General features: G+C 47.4%; 1 protein-coding gene across 26 annotated transcripts in view; it reads left to right on the plus strand.

Annotated features, from left to right (window-relative positions):
• ABLIM1 (actin binding LIM protein 1) overlaps nt 1-12,625 on the plus strand; it is a 786,962-nt gene that overhangs the window by 748,702 nt on the left and 25,635 nt on the right. For 25 of the 26 annotated variants that reach the window (XM_069239295.1, XM_069239292.1, XM_069239300.1 and 22 more), the window contains one exon: nt 995-1,306. In XM_069239295.1, the coding sequence (XP_069095396.1) occupies nt 995-1,291 (297 nt within the window). In that variant the 3' untranslated portion in view covers nt 1,292-1,306. Of the gene's footprint in view, nt 1-994; nt 1,307-3,916; nt 3,925-12,625 lie in introns of those variants that run through there. The other variant, XM_069239305.1, reaches the window with a different exon arrangement.

Below are 12,625 nucleotides of genomic sequence, written 5' to 3' on the forward strand. Positions count from 1 at the left end.
ACACTAGTATATGTCCTACCTTAAACATACACTGCACCCTGCTCATAGGGCTACCTAGGGACTAACTTAGGGGGTGCCTTACATGTAGTAAACGGAAGGTTGAAGCCTGGCACTTGCCAAGTCGAATTGGCAGTTTAAAACTGCACACACAGACACTGCAATGGCAGGTCTGACTCATGTTTACAGGGCTACTAATGTGGGTGGCACAACCAGTGTTGCAGGCCCACTAGTAGCATTTGATTTACAGGCCCTGGGCACCTCTAGTGCACTTTACTAGTAAATCAAATTTGCCCGTCATGGATAAACCAATCAACAGTACAATTTCTATAGGGAGCACTTGCACTTTAGCACTGATTAGCAGTGGCAAAGTGTGCAGAGACAATAAACCAGCAAAAACAGACCTAAAAAAATAGGAGGAAGAAGGCCAAAGGTTTGGGGATAACCGTCCAAAAAGGGCCATTTCCAACAATGTGTATTTGTAAAGTGCACGTTCACCCGTAAGCCTCTTGGCGCTGAATAACCTATGTTGATTGTTACCCAACTCAATGGTACTCATTTTATCAACCTCAGAATTTTGGATGAAAGGCTGAATGGACCCACCGGGATTTGAATCTGTGACCATGAGGTCACACACAGGCCCCTACAGTGGACGCATCAGTCCACTAAGCCACCAGACCCAGCTTCGAGCAGGCTCCATGAAGATGCTTTTTGATACTTAATTTATTCCTTCCTAAAATCCTTTAATGGTTTACTCCTTCTAAAATCTCATACATAGGGCTTTGTCCATTCTTTCCAAAGAGCTACACAACTGAGCAAGCAGCATGGCATGTGATTGTTTCTGGCCCATATGCAGTGACCTGCTGTGCATGCCTCAATTTCACAACAAGGTGCCTTATCTCTAGTGTACCTTCAAATTTATTGGTGGTGTTTGCAGCTCAATGCTCACAGTTTCCTGAACTTGGTCTTTCTTCTGTCTTTCTCCCCTTTGATACAGGGTGTGTCTACAGACTTTGCTCAGTATAACAGTTACGGCGATGTCAGCGGTGTCCGAGGTAAGTGTACTGCAGGGAGGAGATATAATAATGCTTGTCAGTATTTGGGTGTTAATGCATTGCTGAACCCTGATACTGAGCTTGAAGGGCTTCAACCCAGTGAAAGGAGAATTTTCAATTGGCAAGGATTTGGGGCCAGATGTATCAAGAATCCACTTTGCGATTCTCTAATAGCGATTTTTAAGAAATCACTATTTCAGAGTCGCAAAATGGTATGTATCATATTTGCGATTCGGTAATAGCGATTTCTTAAAAATCGCAAATGCTATTACCGAATCGCAAATAGCGATTCTGAGCCCATTCGCACCAATGGGCCTGTAGGGTCATATTTGTGAATTGTTTGCATTTCCCAAATTGCGAATTCCTAACTGGAATTCGCATTTTGGGAAATGCAAAACCCCAGGGTGTTGGGGGCCTAAGGTCCCCTCTGCTGCACCCCAAAAAAATATTTAAGGACATGTAAGGCACACACATGCCAAAGGGGCATGTGTGCGTTACATGTCAATTTTAAAAATGCATTTTTAATGCATTTTTAAAATTTGCACATGTTTACCACCAAGTTGTATTTGGTGGTAATTGTGATTCCTTAATGCCCAATTCGCATTAAGGAAAAGCTTGATACATGTGCTTAAGAAATTGCAAATAAGGATTCCTTATTTGTGATTTCTTATTTAGAGAATCGCAATTTGCGATTCTCTAAACGGGGTCGCAATTTTAAGTAATCGCTATTTTAGGGATTCCTTAAAATTGCACTGCGAATGCCTTTCATAAATAATGAAAGGCATTTTTGCATTCGCAAACAGCCATTCGCACCGATTGTGAATGGAAAAACGCTTGACACATCTGGCCCTTGGTCTCTTCCAACAAGTACTTCCTTGGGAAAAGGAAAATGCAAGCACAAGCGGCTCCTAGTATCTCAGAGGAGTTAAGCAGCAGAATTTGTAGGGAACTGGAAATAACAAGAAACTAACATTCTGAGTCAGCTGTCAAGAGAGAATAGTGTAAATGAGTATTGACCAGGTCAAACTATTCCTCACCAGTGTGACATCACAACTGTGAGAAAGGAGCCCATTGCCTTACCTGTCTGGCAGGTGTAGGGTGATCACGCCTTTTAAAGAGGACAGATGAAATGGCTGAAAGGGTTACTCCCTTCTAAAATGTAAAATAAAATCCTAAAAAGGGGATGTGGCTATCACTTTACTGTGGTCCTTCATCTCTCTTGCAGGGAGGGAATGGACTTGAAGAGGTGTGACTCAGTGGCAAGGGCTAATGCCCTGTCTTGCCCAATGGCAGCTGAGAGATGGTGGGACTTCGGTGTTTGCTGCCTCTTCCGTATTTACGTACTCTCCATTACCTCAAAATCTTGATAGAAAAGCTCCTAAGAAGGGGGATGAATGGATATTTTTTTGTATTCTTAGATAGGTATTAACCAGCGGCCGAAGGTCACTCCTGCCTATGGATGTGAAACTCTAAATGTGTAAATAGTCAGCATTTTCATGCCTCTGAACTCTGGAGCCAGATGTAAATATTACCCCTCTGCTTGTTGCTTTAGACTCTGTGATCCTGGCAGGAATGTGTATCTGAGAGATGTTTCCCTCCCAGGAAAAACAGACACAGTGCATGGGGCAGAGTTAATGGGTTAAACAGTAAAAGGATACGACATGTTTAAACGGATAGTTAATCAAATAACATTTTAAATCAATACTTTAACATTCAAAGAGTGCCAAGTGTGTTGTGAGGCCCACCAACGAAAATCTAACTCCTCTGAGACTCCTGAAGGGCTCATTCTTTCCTGTGCTTGACCACGGAGTTACTTCCTGTTTTTCCTCAATTTCCTGCCCATGCTACTCAGTCACTGAAACTCCAGGCTCTGTGATGTGCAGCGAGTACCCGTTCAAAAGGAGCTATTCAGTCATAACAACAAGTTAGTTGCAGTGAAGGAATCTGAAACTACTGCAACGAATGTAGGGAGAGGTGGACATTGCTAAATTCAGTGACCACTCATACCTAAAGCATCACTGTTACTACACTTGTGGCAATTTTGTTTCCACATTATAACTATATATGTGCTGTTTTGATACTGCAGTGAGTAAGTAACGCTCACTGTAGGTTTTATTTGAAAGACTGAGGCCCTATCTATGAAAAATGACGCACAACTGCACTCAAATTTACCGTGAGCTACCGTCATTCCTTAGCACCATCTTTGCATCATATTTAAAAAATGACGCACAATGGATCTAAGGAATGGCTAGCATCATAGAAAATTATGCTAGCCCGTGATGGAAGGCATTAGAGAAAATGGCGCTAGTGTGCCAAAAATGACGCTAGACTGATTAGTGGGAAAATATCTGCCGCTAGTCAGCCTAGCGTCATTTTTTGGTCGCACAAGCAGCCAAAAAATGATGCCTGTTCGAGTATGGACAGCAGACAGTACATCCACCACAATGTCCACCACATGGGACCAGTGTCCAGCCTGAATTTGTACCTGCATAATAGAATACCAACTTGTCCTTTGACTTATATGGTCTTGGTAGGTTAACCTACTACCCATTGATTGGTCATGTAATAATTGCTTGATTGCTTCTCTTATCAAAAACATAGGAATCACACAAGTGAGCAACTGGGATTTCCAGTGCTCTCACTGTGTTAGTGCCTTTGGTGATGTACACTTTGAGCCTTCCATTTGATTACTAATGAACCAGAGGTGCCCCTCATCCTTTTTTCTGGCTTAGACAGTGTTAAACCAGATACTAATAATGTACTAAATAGTAACCAAAATGTTGGCCTGTTTCTTGAACACTGTTATTTCTGTGAACTTTCTCTTCTTTGCAATCTTATTGTTTTTTCTTGTTTTTTTGTTTCAGATTACCAGGTGAGTACACTTTACACTTATTATCTGCCTATGCTATAGGTCTCAAGGATTCTGGCTAACGGCCACAAGAATGTATAAGGTGTGTTGGATCTTACTAAAGAGAAATCTGTATATAGTAAGTGAAGCAATTTAGAGATTTTTTCTGCCCCACGTCTTACTCATAACATATGACAGCATAAAGGAGATCACTGGCCCAGATCCATATGAGCAAAATCAGACATCGTCAATGCCTTGGACGGCAGGGGGATACACAGCAGGTCAGTCTCATGGATACCAATCAGATATATTCACAGCCGGCCATAGAAAGGCATAAAAGGAATAAAAATCTAGGGAAGGCATGAGCTAATAAAACTCAGAAGAGGAGATAAAGGAGGGAGAAGTAAATAAAGGGGCAAGAATAATAAAAGCTGGCACATAATCTCATAATCATTCTCAGACTCAAGTGTGTCTCCTAGCAAAGGGCACCTGGTTTCGTACCCCACCACTTTAACTGAATCATTAGGAAAGAACTTCAGAAGAAGGCGAGGGCTTAGTAGAACAAGCATTTGCAATGCATAAGGTCTCGCATTTGCTTGAGGTAGACTTATTGGCGTTATAAATTACAGTCCATAACACATGCGTAAAAAAATTGTATGTGGTGTGTAGTGGAATTATGTGGGTTGATATACAGTGTAGTTTAGATGAGTAGTTCAAGTGACCTACATGATCCTGCCTCTGTTTGTTTGAGCACCACCCTCCCCTCCTCCACATCATCACTTAGGGGGTGATTCCAAGCTTGGCGGGCGGCGGGAGCCACCCGCCAAGCGGGAACCGCCAGAAGACCGTACCGCGGTCAAAAGACCGCGGCGGTCATTCTGGGTTTCCCACTGGGCTGGCGGGCGACCGCCAAAAGGCCGCCTGCCAGCCCAGCGGGAAACACCCTTCCACGAGGAAGCCGGCTCCGAATGGAGCCGGCGGAGTGGAAGGGGTGCGACGGGTGCAGTAGCACCCGTCGCAAATTTCAGTGTCTGCTAAGCAGACACTGAAATTCTAAGTGGGGCCCTCTTACGGGGGCCCCTGCAGTGCCCATGCCATTGGCATGGGCACTGCAGGGGCCCCCAGGGGCCCCACGACACCCCATACCGCCATCCTGTTCCTGGCGGCCGAAACCGCCAGGAACAGGATGGCGGTCGGAATCCCCATGGCGGCGCAGCAAGCTGCGCCGCCATGGAGGATTCCCCTGGGCAGCGGAAAGCCGGCGGTACACCGCCGACTTTCCGTTTCTGGCGGCGGCTGTACCGCCGCGGTCAGAATGCCCAAAGGAGCACCGCCAGCCTGTTGGCGGTGCTCCCGCGGACCACGGCCCTGGCGGTTTTTACCGCCAGGGTCGTAATCAGGCCCTTAATGTACTATGTTTGTCTCCTGCCCAGTCAGTTTCTTAAAGAAATGGAAAGAAGTCTTTAAAAATGAAAGAGCTATAGGCATATTAAAAGAAACAGATTGGTGCCCATCACTCGTAGGTAAAATGCAGATGGCCCTGTTATTATGTAAGAAAATGCTCACCTTTTTGCAGTGGGTGCAGCGCATGAGCATACTCACTGGTGCTACTTCTCGCTGCAGCTGTTTAGACTCCGCCCCCTGGCAAACACTCTTCCAGAACATCAACATAGATTGTGTAATGCCTTCCGGGGTAATCATGAAGATATGGCAAAGGGTGCGGCCATGGTGGTCCCAGGAAATTTCGTTTTAATATTACTATTGGGCAGCAATTAGGCTTTTTTTTTTTTTAAATGCCACAGCTGTAATGAAAGTGAATAATAGCTACATATCGGGACATGGAGTATATATAGATCTTGGTGCTCTGTGGCTCATTAGCGTCTCTGACATGGCATGGCCCGCAACCGAAGTCCAGCCATCAGAGGACTGCTGGGTAGGGAAAAAAGCAAAGGACTGTGGCAGTACAGCAAAGGAGACGGAGAAGAAATGTCCCACAGCAGCCATGTGTGTCTCTGCAGCCAGCACAAGCATAGACATAGAAAGAGGACTATGGAGTGCTAGGGGACTGTAACACGGTGATGCGGGCTAAGGGCCAGCAGCTCTGGTGCTGAGGTTGATCTGTTAAGCTGTTAGAGATACAGCTGATGTTTTAAAGTTTATACTAGCTGCAAAAGAAACTAAGTAGTGTTGTGGAATGGGTGGGACAGCAAGGGGAGATTAAGTGTGTGCCAGGAAACACGAGTAACAACATACGGCCATGCTGTGCGAAGCAGCGAGGCAAAATAAAAAAAGTAGTGCGCCACACTAAGGTATATGACCAATTTGCAATAATCCATGTAACAGGGTCAGTCTTGAAGGCGGTAACAAAGCAGCCTCAAGGTGGGACAAATGTAAAGCATTTACCAACGTAATTAAGGGAATTTTGAAAGGCAGGCCAAGAAACGAACTAAAGTGATGGGCGTGAGATGGGGATTTTGCAAGCCCACAGAAGTAGATTACAACATGTTTAGAGAGCACTTGCTTGCTGCCTAGGCTCGACCTAAAGAGGGAAGTGATTTAGGGCTGCACACGTAGGCGGGCTTGGAACCCAAAATGAGTTCTAGAAAGAGTAAAGAAGAGAGCTCCACGAGAAGTGGCTAAGAATAAAACATGGTCACAAACCAGGACATCATCACACATTCAAGCAGACATAGGACAAGACAATCACTGCAGTAACAGCGTCAAAAAGGTATTGTAGTTTACTAAACTACTGTCCCTTGGGGACAGGCCTTCAAATCATTAATCAAAAACATTTTAGTAAATGATAGATGCCTGAATTCTATTTCTAAGGTTTCCTAAAAATCCCACCCAAAGAAAGTAACAATTCAGTCAAGAAAGGGAAGGCTGCTTGGGAGCTATGTTGACAGCAGACACCTGAGCTGAACAACGCAGGATCTAAAACAATGCGGCCTGTCTGCTCCAGGAAGAAGGGAGCCCACCCTTCACCTCCCTTTCTCCATGATGGCCATGATAAAACCCAAGCAAATACTCGGGCATGCTTATAGATGCAAACTGTGCAAACAAAATATAGGTACCACGGTTGCAGCCCAAGAATGGCAGCATAAATCAAATTATTAATATTAGAGCCCTATATCAACCCGTCTAGCAAAAGCAAGCATCACAGGCAAAAATAGAGCCCAAATGAAGCCTCATTTTGGCCCTTTACCTATATATTTTCCATAGAACCTCTCCTGTCATAAGAGATGGCCGGTGCAGTTGCCACCCATTCAGGAGAAGCACAGCAGAGCAGTTTTCAGTCAACCACAAAATAATTGTCCACAATCCTAGACAATCAGACTTAGGCTGTGATCATTTTCCCTGCCTTGACCCAGAATGTCTCTTTTTTTATAAGCCTCATTAAAGGCACCATGTACTTTTCACTTCCAAGCCAGGGCTTGCATCATGCACGTTTTAACTTCACTGTACCAGTGCTCACTGGAGACACTTCATATTTTTAAAACTTATGTATCTCTTCTGCTTGGCATGGAGAGAATGAATGAGGGTAATGAAAATAGAAGACTGAATCAGAATAATATAAATGTGAATGAAGAAAAATAAGAAAAAATATGAAGAAAGATAACAATAAGAAAAATAATAGGAAGTTGGAAAGGAATGCCAGTAACAACAAAATTATAAGAATAGTGGTAAGTAAAGTAAAATTAACAACATGGGCAGTAATACCGATAATCAATTAATACGAACAAGCAAATGAATAAGGTTAATAGTAAGAAAATGATTAAGGATAATAACAAAGACAAGAAATAGGATACGTAATTTTAAAACTCGGGAAGAGTACAAGAATTAAGAGTAGAGTTATGTAAAGAAAAAAGACAAGAAAAGTAATAAGAAGGTGATATGGAAAAAACTAACAGTAAAAATGCAGCACTGGTAAGGACAAGAAAGGTATAGTCGTATGCTTAAGGAAAGGAACTGCTGTTATAAAGAATAAAATAAGAGTCACATTGAGGATAAGCTCAAGGATAAACTATATTATAAGTAAGTAAATTAATAAGAAAAGCGGTTATTATAGTTATTAGAATAATTATATTGAAAATATTACAATGGCATAAGTCTAAGGGTCTCAGAGGAACATTTGTGGACTCCTCCTGACTGTGGTCAGAGAAACTGGACTAGTAACTACTATTAAAAGTAAGGAAATATCTGTGTTTTGATTCAGCCCACTCTGCTCGTAGTAATAAAGTACATTTGCTGTAGCCTGATTTTTTTCAATAACCTTGCATTCTTTTCCTCAGCATGAAGGAGTTGACGAAGACAGACCTGTCACAGCAGACATCTGATTTGTTCAGGTCTAGCTTGACAGTGCAGTTGTCTGCAATACCTACTATCAGCAATTCTTTAAAATATACTTACAGTGACTTTTGGATCCATCCAGCAGAGGATTGCCCTCTGACAGCATGCAGCTTGCTGTTCTGTGTAACTTTCCACCTTCTATGAAATGTTCCCTTTGGCATGCATGAGGACCTATTTTACATCTGAAGAGTACTCTCAAACATCATACTGTTTGTCACGTTCAATTTCTTTTCTGCTATATATTTTCTACACAGAAAGCAGTCTTTTTTCCTGCTTTTTCCCCCATCACTAGAAAAGCCAATAGGGTTGGCTTTAGTGTGATGAACAACATTTGTACATTGAAACAGCATATGTAATAGCTGTGTTTGCATGCAATGGCACATAAAACAGGACCAGTAGCTTTCTCAATGGTTTTCTGTGCTAAAGCTAACAGTGGAAGTTTAAAGGTAAGTCACTTTTCATTAGAAAAAGTATTTTCCCAATTATGAACCGTAGATGTCCCATTTTCTCTCCAAGTATAGTGTTATAAAAAGGCAGTTAGGATAGCAACCCAGGAATGTGATACAGCACTTCAGATAAGTGTTAAACGGTTCTGCTTCTTATTTTCTATGTGTAGGTGAACTATATTAAAAATCACATCTGTCGGGGGGCGTGGTCTGGCCACGAGTCGTGATGGCCGCCTGAACGCCGAGCTCCATGGAGCGGCGGGCCCTTGGCCGGGGACGGCCGTGCAGGGCACGAGTTGGGCACCCCGGGGTAATCGTTGGATGGGCGCTGGGGGCCACTGATGTCGGGAGACCCTCCCTTGAATGACTCCCAGGGGGGCCCGATGCATCCTACGCCCTACATCCTGCTGGGCTTCTGGGAGCCGCAGCCTCATGTGATTCGGAGGCCCGGCTTGGAATGCGCGGCTCCCCGGACGCACCGGGCTCCCTGAAGGGGGGGGCAGACGGACAGAGGCGACGAGCTCGGCAAGGGCCCGCACTGTGAATATGGCTGCGTGCGGGTGCCTCCGCTCGCCCTGACTTACTTACTGCCTTTCAGTTTCCTTGCCCCCTCACCGATGAGCGGGAGACGCCTGGATTGGCGCCTGCAGCCCCGTTTTTGGATCGCCTTTGAGCAGGATTTTAACAGAGGCAGGGAGTTGGCGGCCTGATCTGCCCCCGCATCGGCACCGCCCCGACCCTCCCCAGCCCAGGCGGTGGCCCGGGAGCAAAGTTCGGTGCATTGGTACGGCTTACCAAGGCCTGGACGAGGTTGCTACAGGCACAAGGGGCACGGCAGAGCGACACTACCGAGGACAGACCCCCGACTGGCGGTGCTGGAGGGGGGGCCTGCAACAGGATTGAGAGGGCTGACCTCTGCGAGGTGCGAAGAGGTGCGCGGCGAGGTGGGGCCCAACAAGCCCATTCAGCGAGCCGCAGCTCTCTCGGCTGGGGCGTTCTACCTTACATCTTGCGGATGTGACCGAGGTGGGGCCCCAATCCCTTCAACAGGAGGGGATCACATGCGACGCTGCTAACAGCGGGGGGCCCCTTGCTGCCCCCACATTACTTTGGACCATTGAGATGGTGCGCTGACAATACTCGGGGAGTCGCCCCGTCACTGATTCAGCGGAGGGCCCTCTGGTCTGTCATTTCTCTCCCTGTTGGGCCATAAGCGACGGAGTCCAACGCCGTCCATCCCGCCCTGGACCTTGGACTCTGGACTTCTGCCTTCTGACTTTTGATTTTGGCCATCAGACCCCTGATTGTTGGTGCCCCAGTGGATGCTTTTTGGACTTCGTCGGGCCCTGCACCCTGCGCCTCGGGAGACACCTCACCTCCCTCTTCCTCCCCCCTGCTCGGCTTCGCCCACCGGTCCCCCCTCACCTACCTCACCTACCTCACCGCGGGGTGACACCCTCCCGACCCCTGCTTCTACTGGGGAGATTGAGATGCCTGGCGGTAGGACGGCGAACAGGCAACCGGGTAAGCCATCCCGGCAGCTATTCCTCTCGGAAGCATTGCGCCATCAGAGAGATCCGCCTACAGAGGAGCACCCCCTCACTCCACCTATCAGTATGGTGGACACTGTGCAGGGCGCGACCATGGATCGCATCCTGCAGGAGATATCGGCGGTGGGTCGCAAACTCGAAGGTATGGACAGTGCCATGCCTCGTTGACGGCGGAGACGAAATCCATGCTCTTGGACATCGCAGGCTTTCAGTCGCAAGTTACAGGTCTGGATCAACGAGTAACATCTGTGGAAACACATATAGCCTCCTGTGTGGACAGAGACCAAGAACTTCTGCACCTTCATAGCAAACTGATTGACTTGGAGGATAGGAGCCGCAGGAACAACGTTCGTTTCCTAGGGTTCCCAGAAAATATCGAAGGCACGGACATAAACTCTTATCTACAGGAGACCCTACCTAAGCTGACCGGCATTACTTTTGACCCTCCCCTGGAATTTCAGAGGGTGCACAGACTGGGTCCCAAGCGGCGGGATGTCACCAACCGCCCCCACCCAATCGTAGCCTGTCTGCTGTACCACGTGCAGACCCGTCAACTACTACAAGCAGCCCGAGCACACTGCCTGTTCCGGTCAGATGACCTTGAGGTCAGATTAACGGCTGACTTTTCCAAGGAGACCAGCGACCCCAGGAGAGCATTCTTGGCCCTCCGGCCCCGTCTCCGTCAGCTGTATGTGAAATATGGCTTGTTTGAGCCGGCCAGTATGTGGATCACCAAAAATGGGGAGTCACAAGATTTCTATGACCCAGCAGACCTGCGAGTGTTCTTGGAGGGACTTCAGGATCACACCCAGCCCATAGACATGGAGACTCCGATCTGGACTCAGGACATGCAGAGTCTGCTCCTGAGTGTCACCCCTACGGCTCCCGTTCTTTAGGCCGGGGGACGGCCCGTTGCGGACTCCCACACGAGGGGGAGAGACTTGGAGAGACTCACGAAGAGCCATGATGACAGAGGTCAGGTATTGCAGGCAGTGGCAATGCATATGCAGCTCGCTGACAGGGACAAGTCCTGTTCTCCTCTGAAACCAACCTTGACCCCTACCTGAGTACAAGAGGGCAAGGTCACGTAGTACTCCGAAGACATCTCCCCATCGGCGGACAAGGAGTTCTGCGAGATGTTGCGGAGGTCTTCCTGCGAGGACGAGAGGGAGAGATGAGTACCTGCCTTTATTGCATCATTGACACTTTGTTTGCAGAGGACCGGTATCTCCTCAGGTCCTAAGGCAACCTCCCTTGGCTGCCCAGCTCTGATCTAGCTTGTTCAAGTGTGCTTAATGACGCTTAAGAGTCATTTTTGATTCTGTTTGTTAGCCATATGTCTTACGGTTGACTGTTTTTCACAGATAAGTGTTTGTTACTGTACACTCTCCCCACTGTTTGTTTGGCGCAATATGACAGAGGGCTTTTCCTCTTTCTCTCTCTCCCAGGCCTGGCCTCTCCTCTCCCTCCATTCTCCCCTTCCCTTCCCCCCACCCCTTTCCCTAATTTCGATTAGACCTCTCCCCATCCCAGGCTGGATTGTTACTCCCCTCCCCCTCCCCCCCTTCAGTGTAGCTCGGTCAACCCATCCATGGATGCGCAGCCGCGCCCTTTCTTGACCAAGCCTAGGAGCTGGGTGCTCTGCCTTGTGTACCCTATTTGGGGGGACGATTCTTCTCATACTTTGCAGGCACTCTTTACGTGCGTCGCTTTTCGTCGTTCCGTCTTTCTTGCAATATACATGACTTTGCTAGCTTTCCTGCCGAACCCTATGGCAGCCCCACCTCCCCTCCCCCCATGCACCCTCCGTCTCCTCCACCCTCTCCTTTTTCCTCCCCCCTCTCCTGGTACGATGCCACTCTGGCTCCTGTGTGCCCTCGAGTGTGCCTGCTGTTTGTCCTTGCGCTACCTTCCCTCCCCCCCCCTTCCCGGATACTTGCACAATGGCGGAGAGAATGGGATCCTGGAACTCGGGTGCCCCATGCGCGCCGCACTCCCCGGTAGGGGGCCCGCTGGCCGGGCGAATGAGCTGTGTAGGTTTAGTTTTAGACCTGCAGGTTACAGATCAGGATCGTTGGAACCTTAGTTCCGATCTCTTTATTTCTCTTTTCCTCTTTTTGCTTCTCTCCTCCTCTACCTTCTCCTCCTTTCCCCTCTTTCATTCTCTCCCCCTTTTTCTTTTTTTTCTCTTTTTCTCCCTTTCTCTCACCCCTTCCCCGTTTCTGAAGGCAGCAGAGAGTCCCTCCTACCCTCCCCTTGGCCCATTCCTCGTGTTGCTTGCCCCTCTTCCCCCCTTTTCTTGCTCTTAGCCTCTCTCTCGTCCACCCCGCCCCTTCACTCTCTGTCCTTTTTGCTAGGACTCTATGATGGCAGGCCCAC

Source organism: Pleurodeles waltl, chromosome 6 (assembly GCF_031143425.1).
Source record: "Pleurodeles waltl isolate 20211129_DDA chromosome 6, aPleWal1.hap1.20221129, whole genome shotgun sequence".
Lineage (NCBI taxonomy): Eukaryota > Metazoa > Chordata > Amphibia > Caudata > Salamandridae > Pleurodeles > Pleurodeles waltl.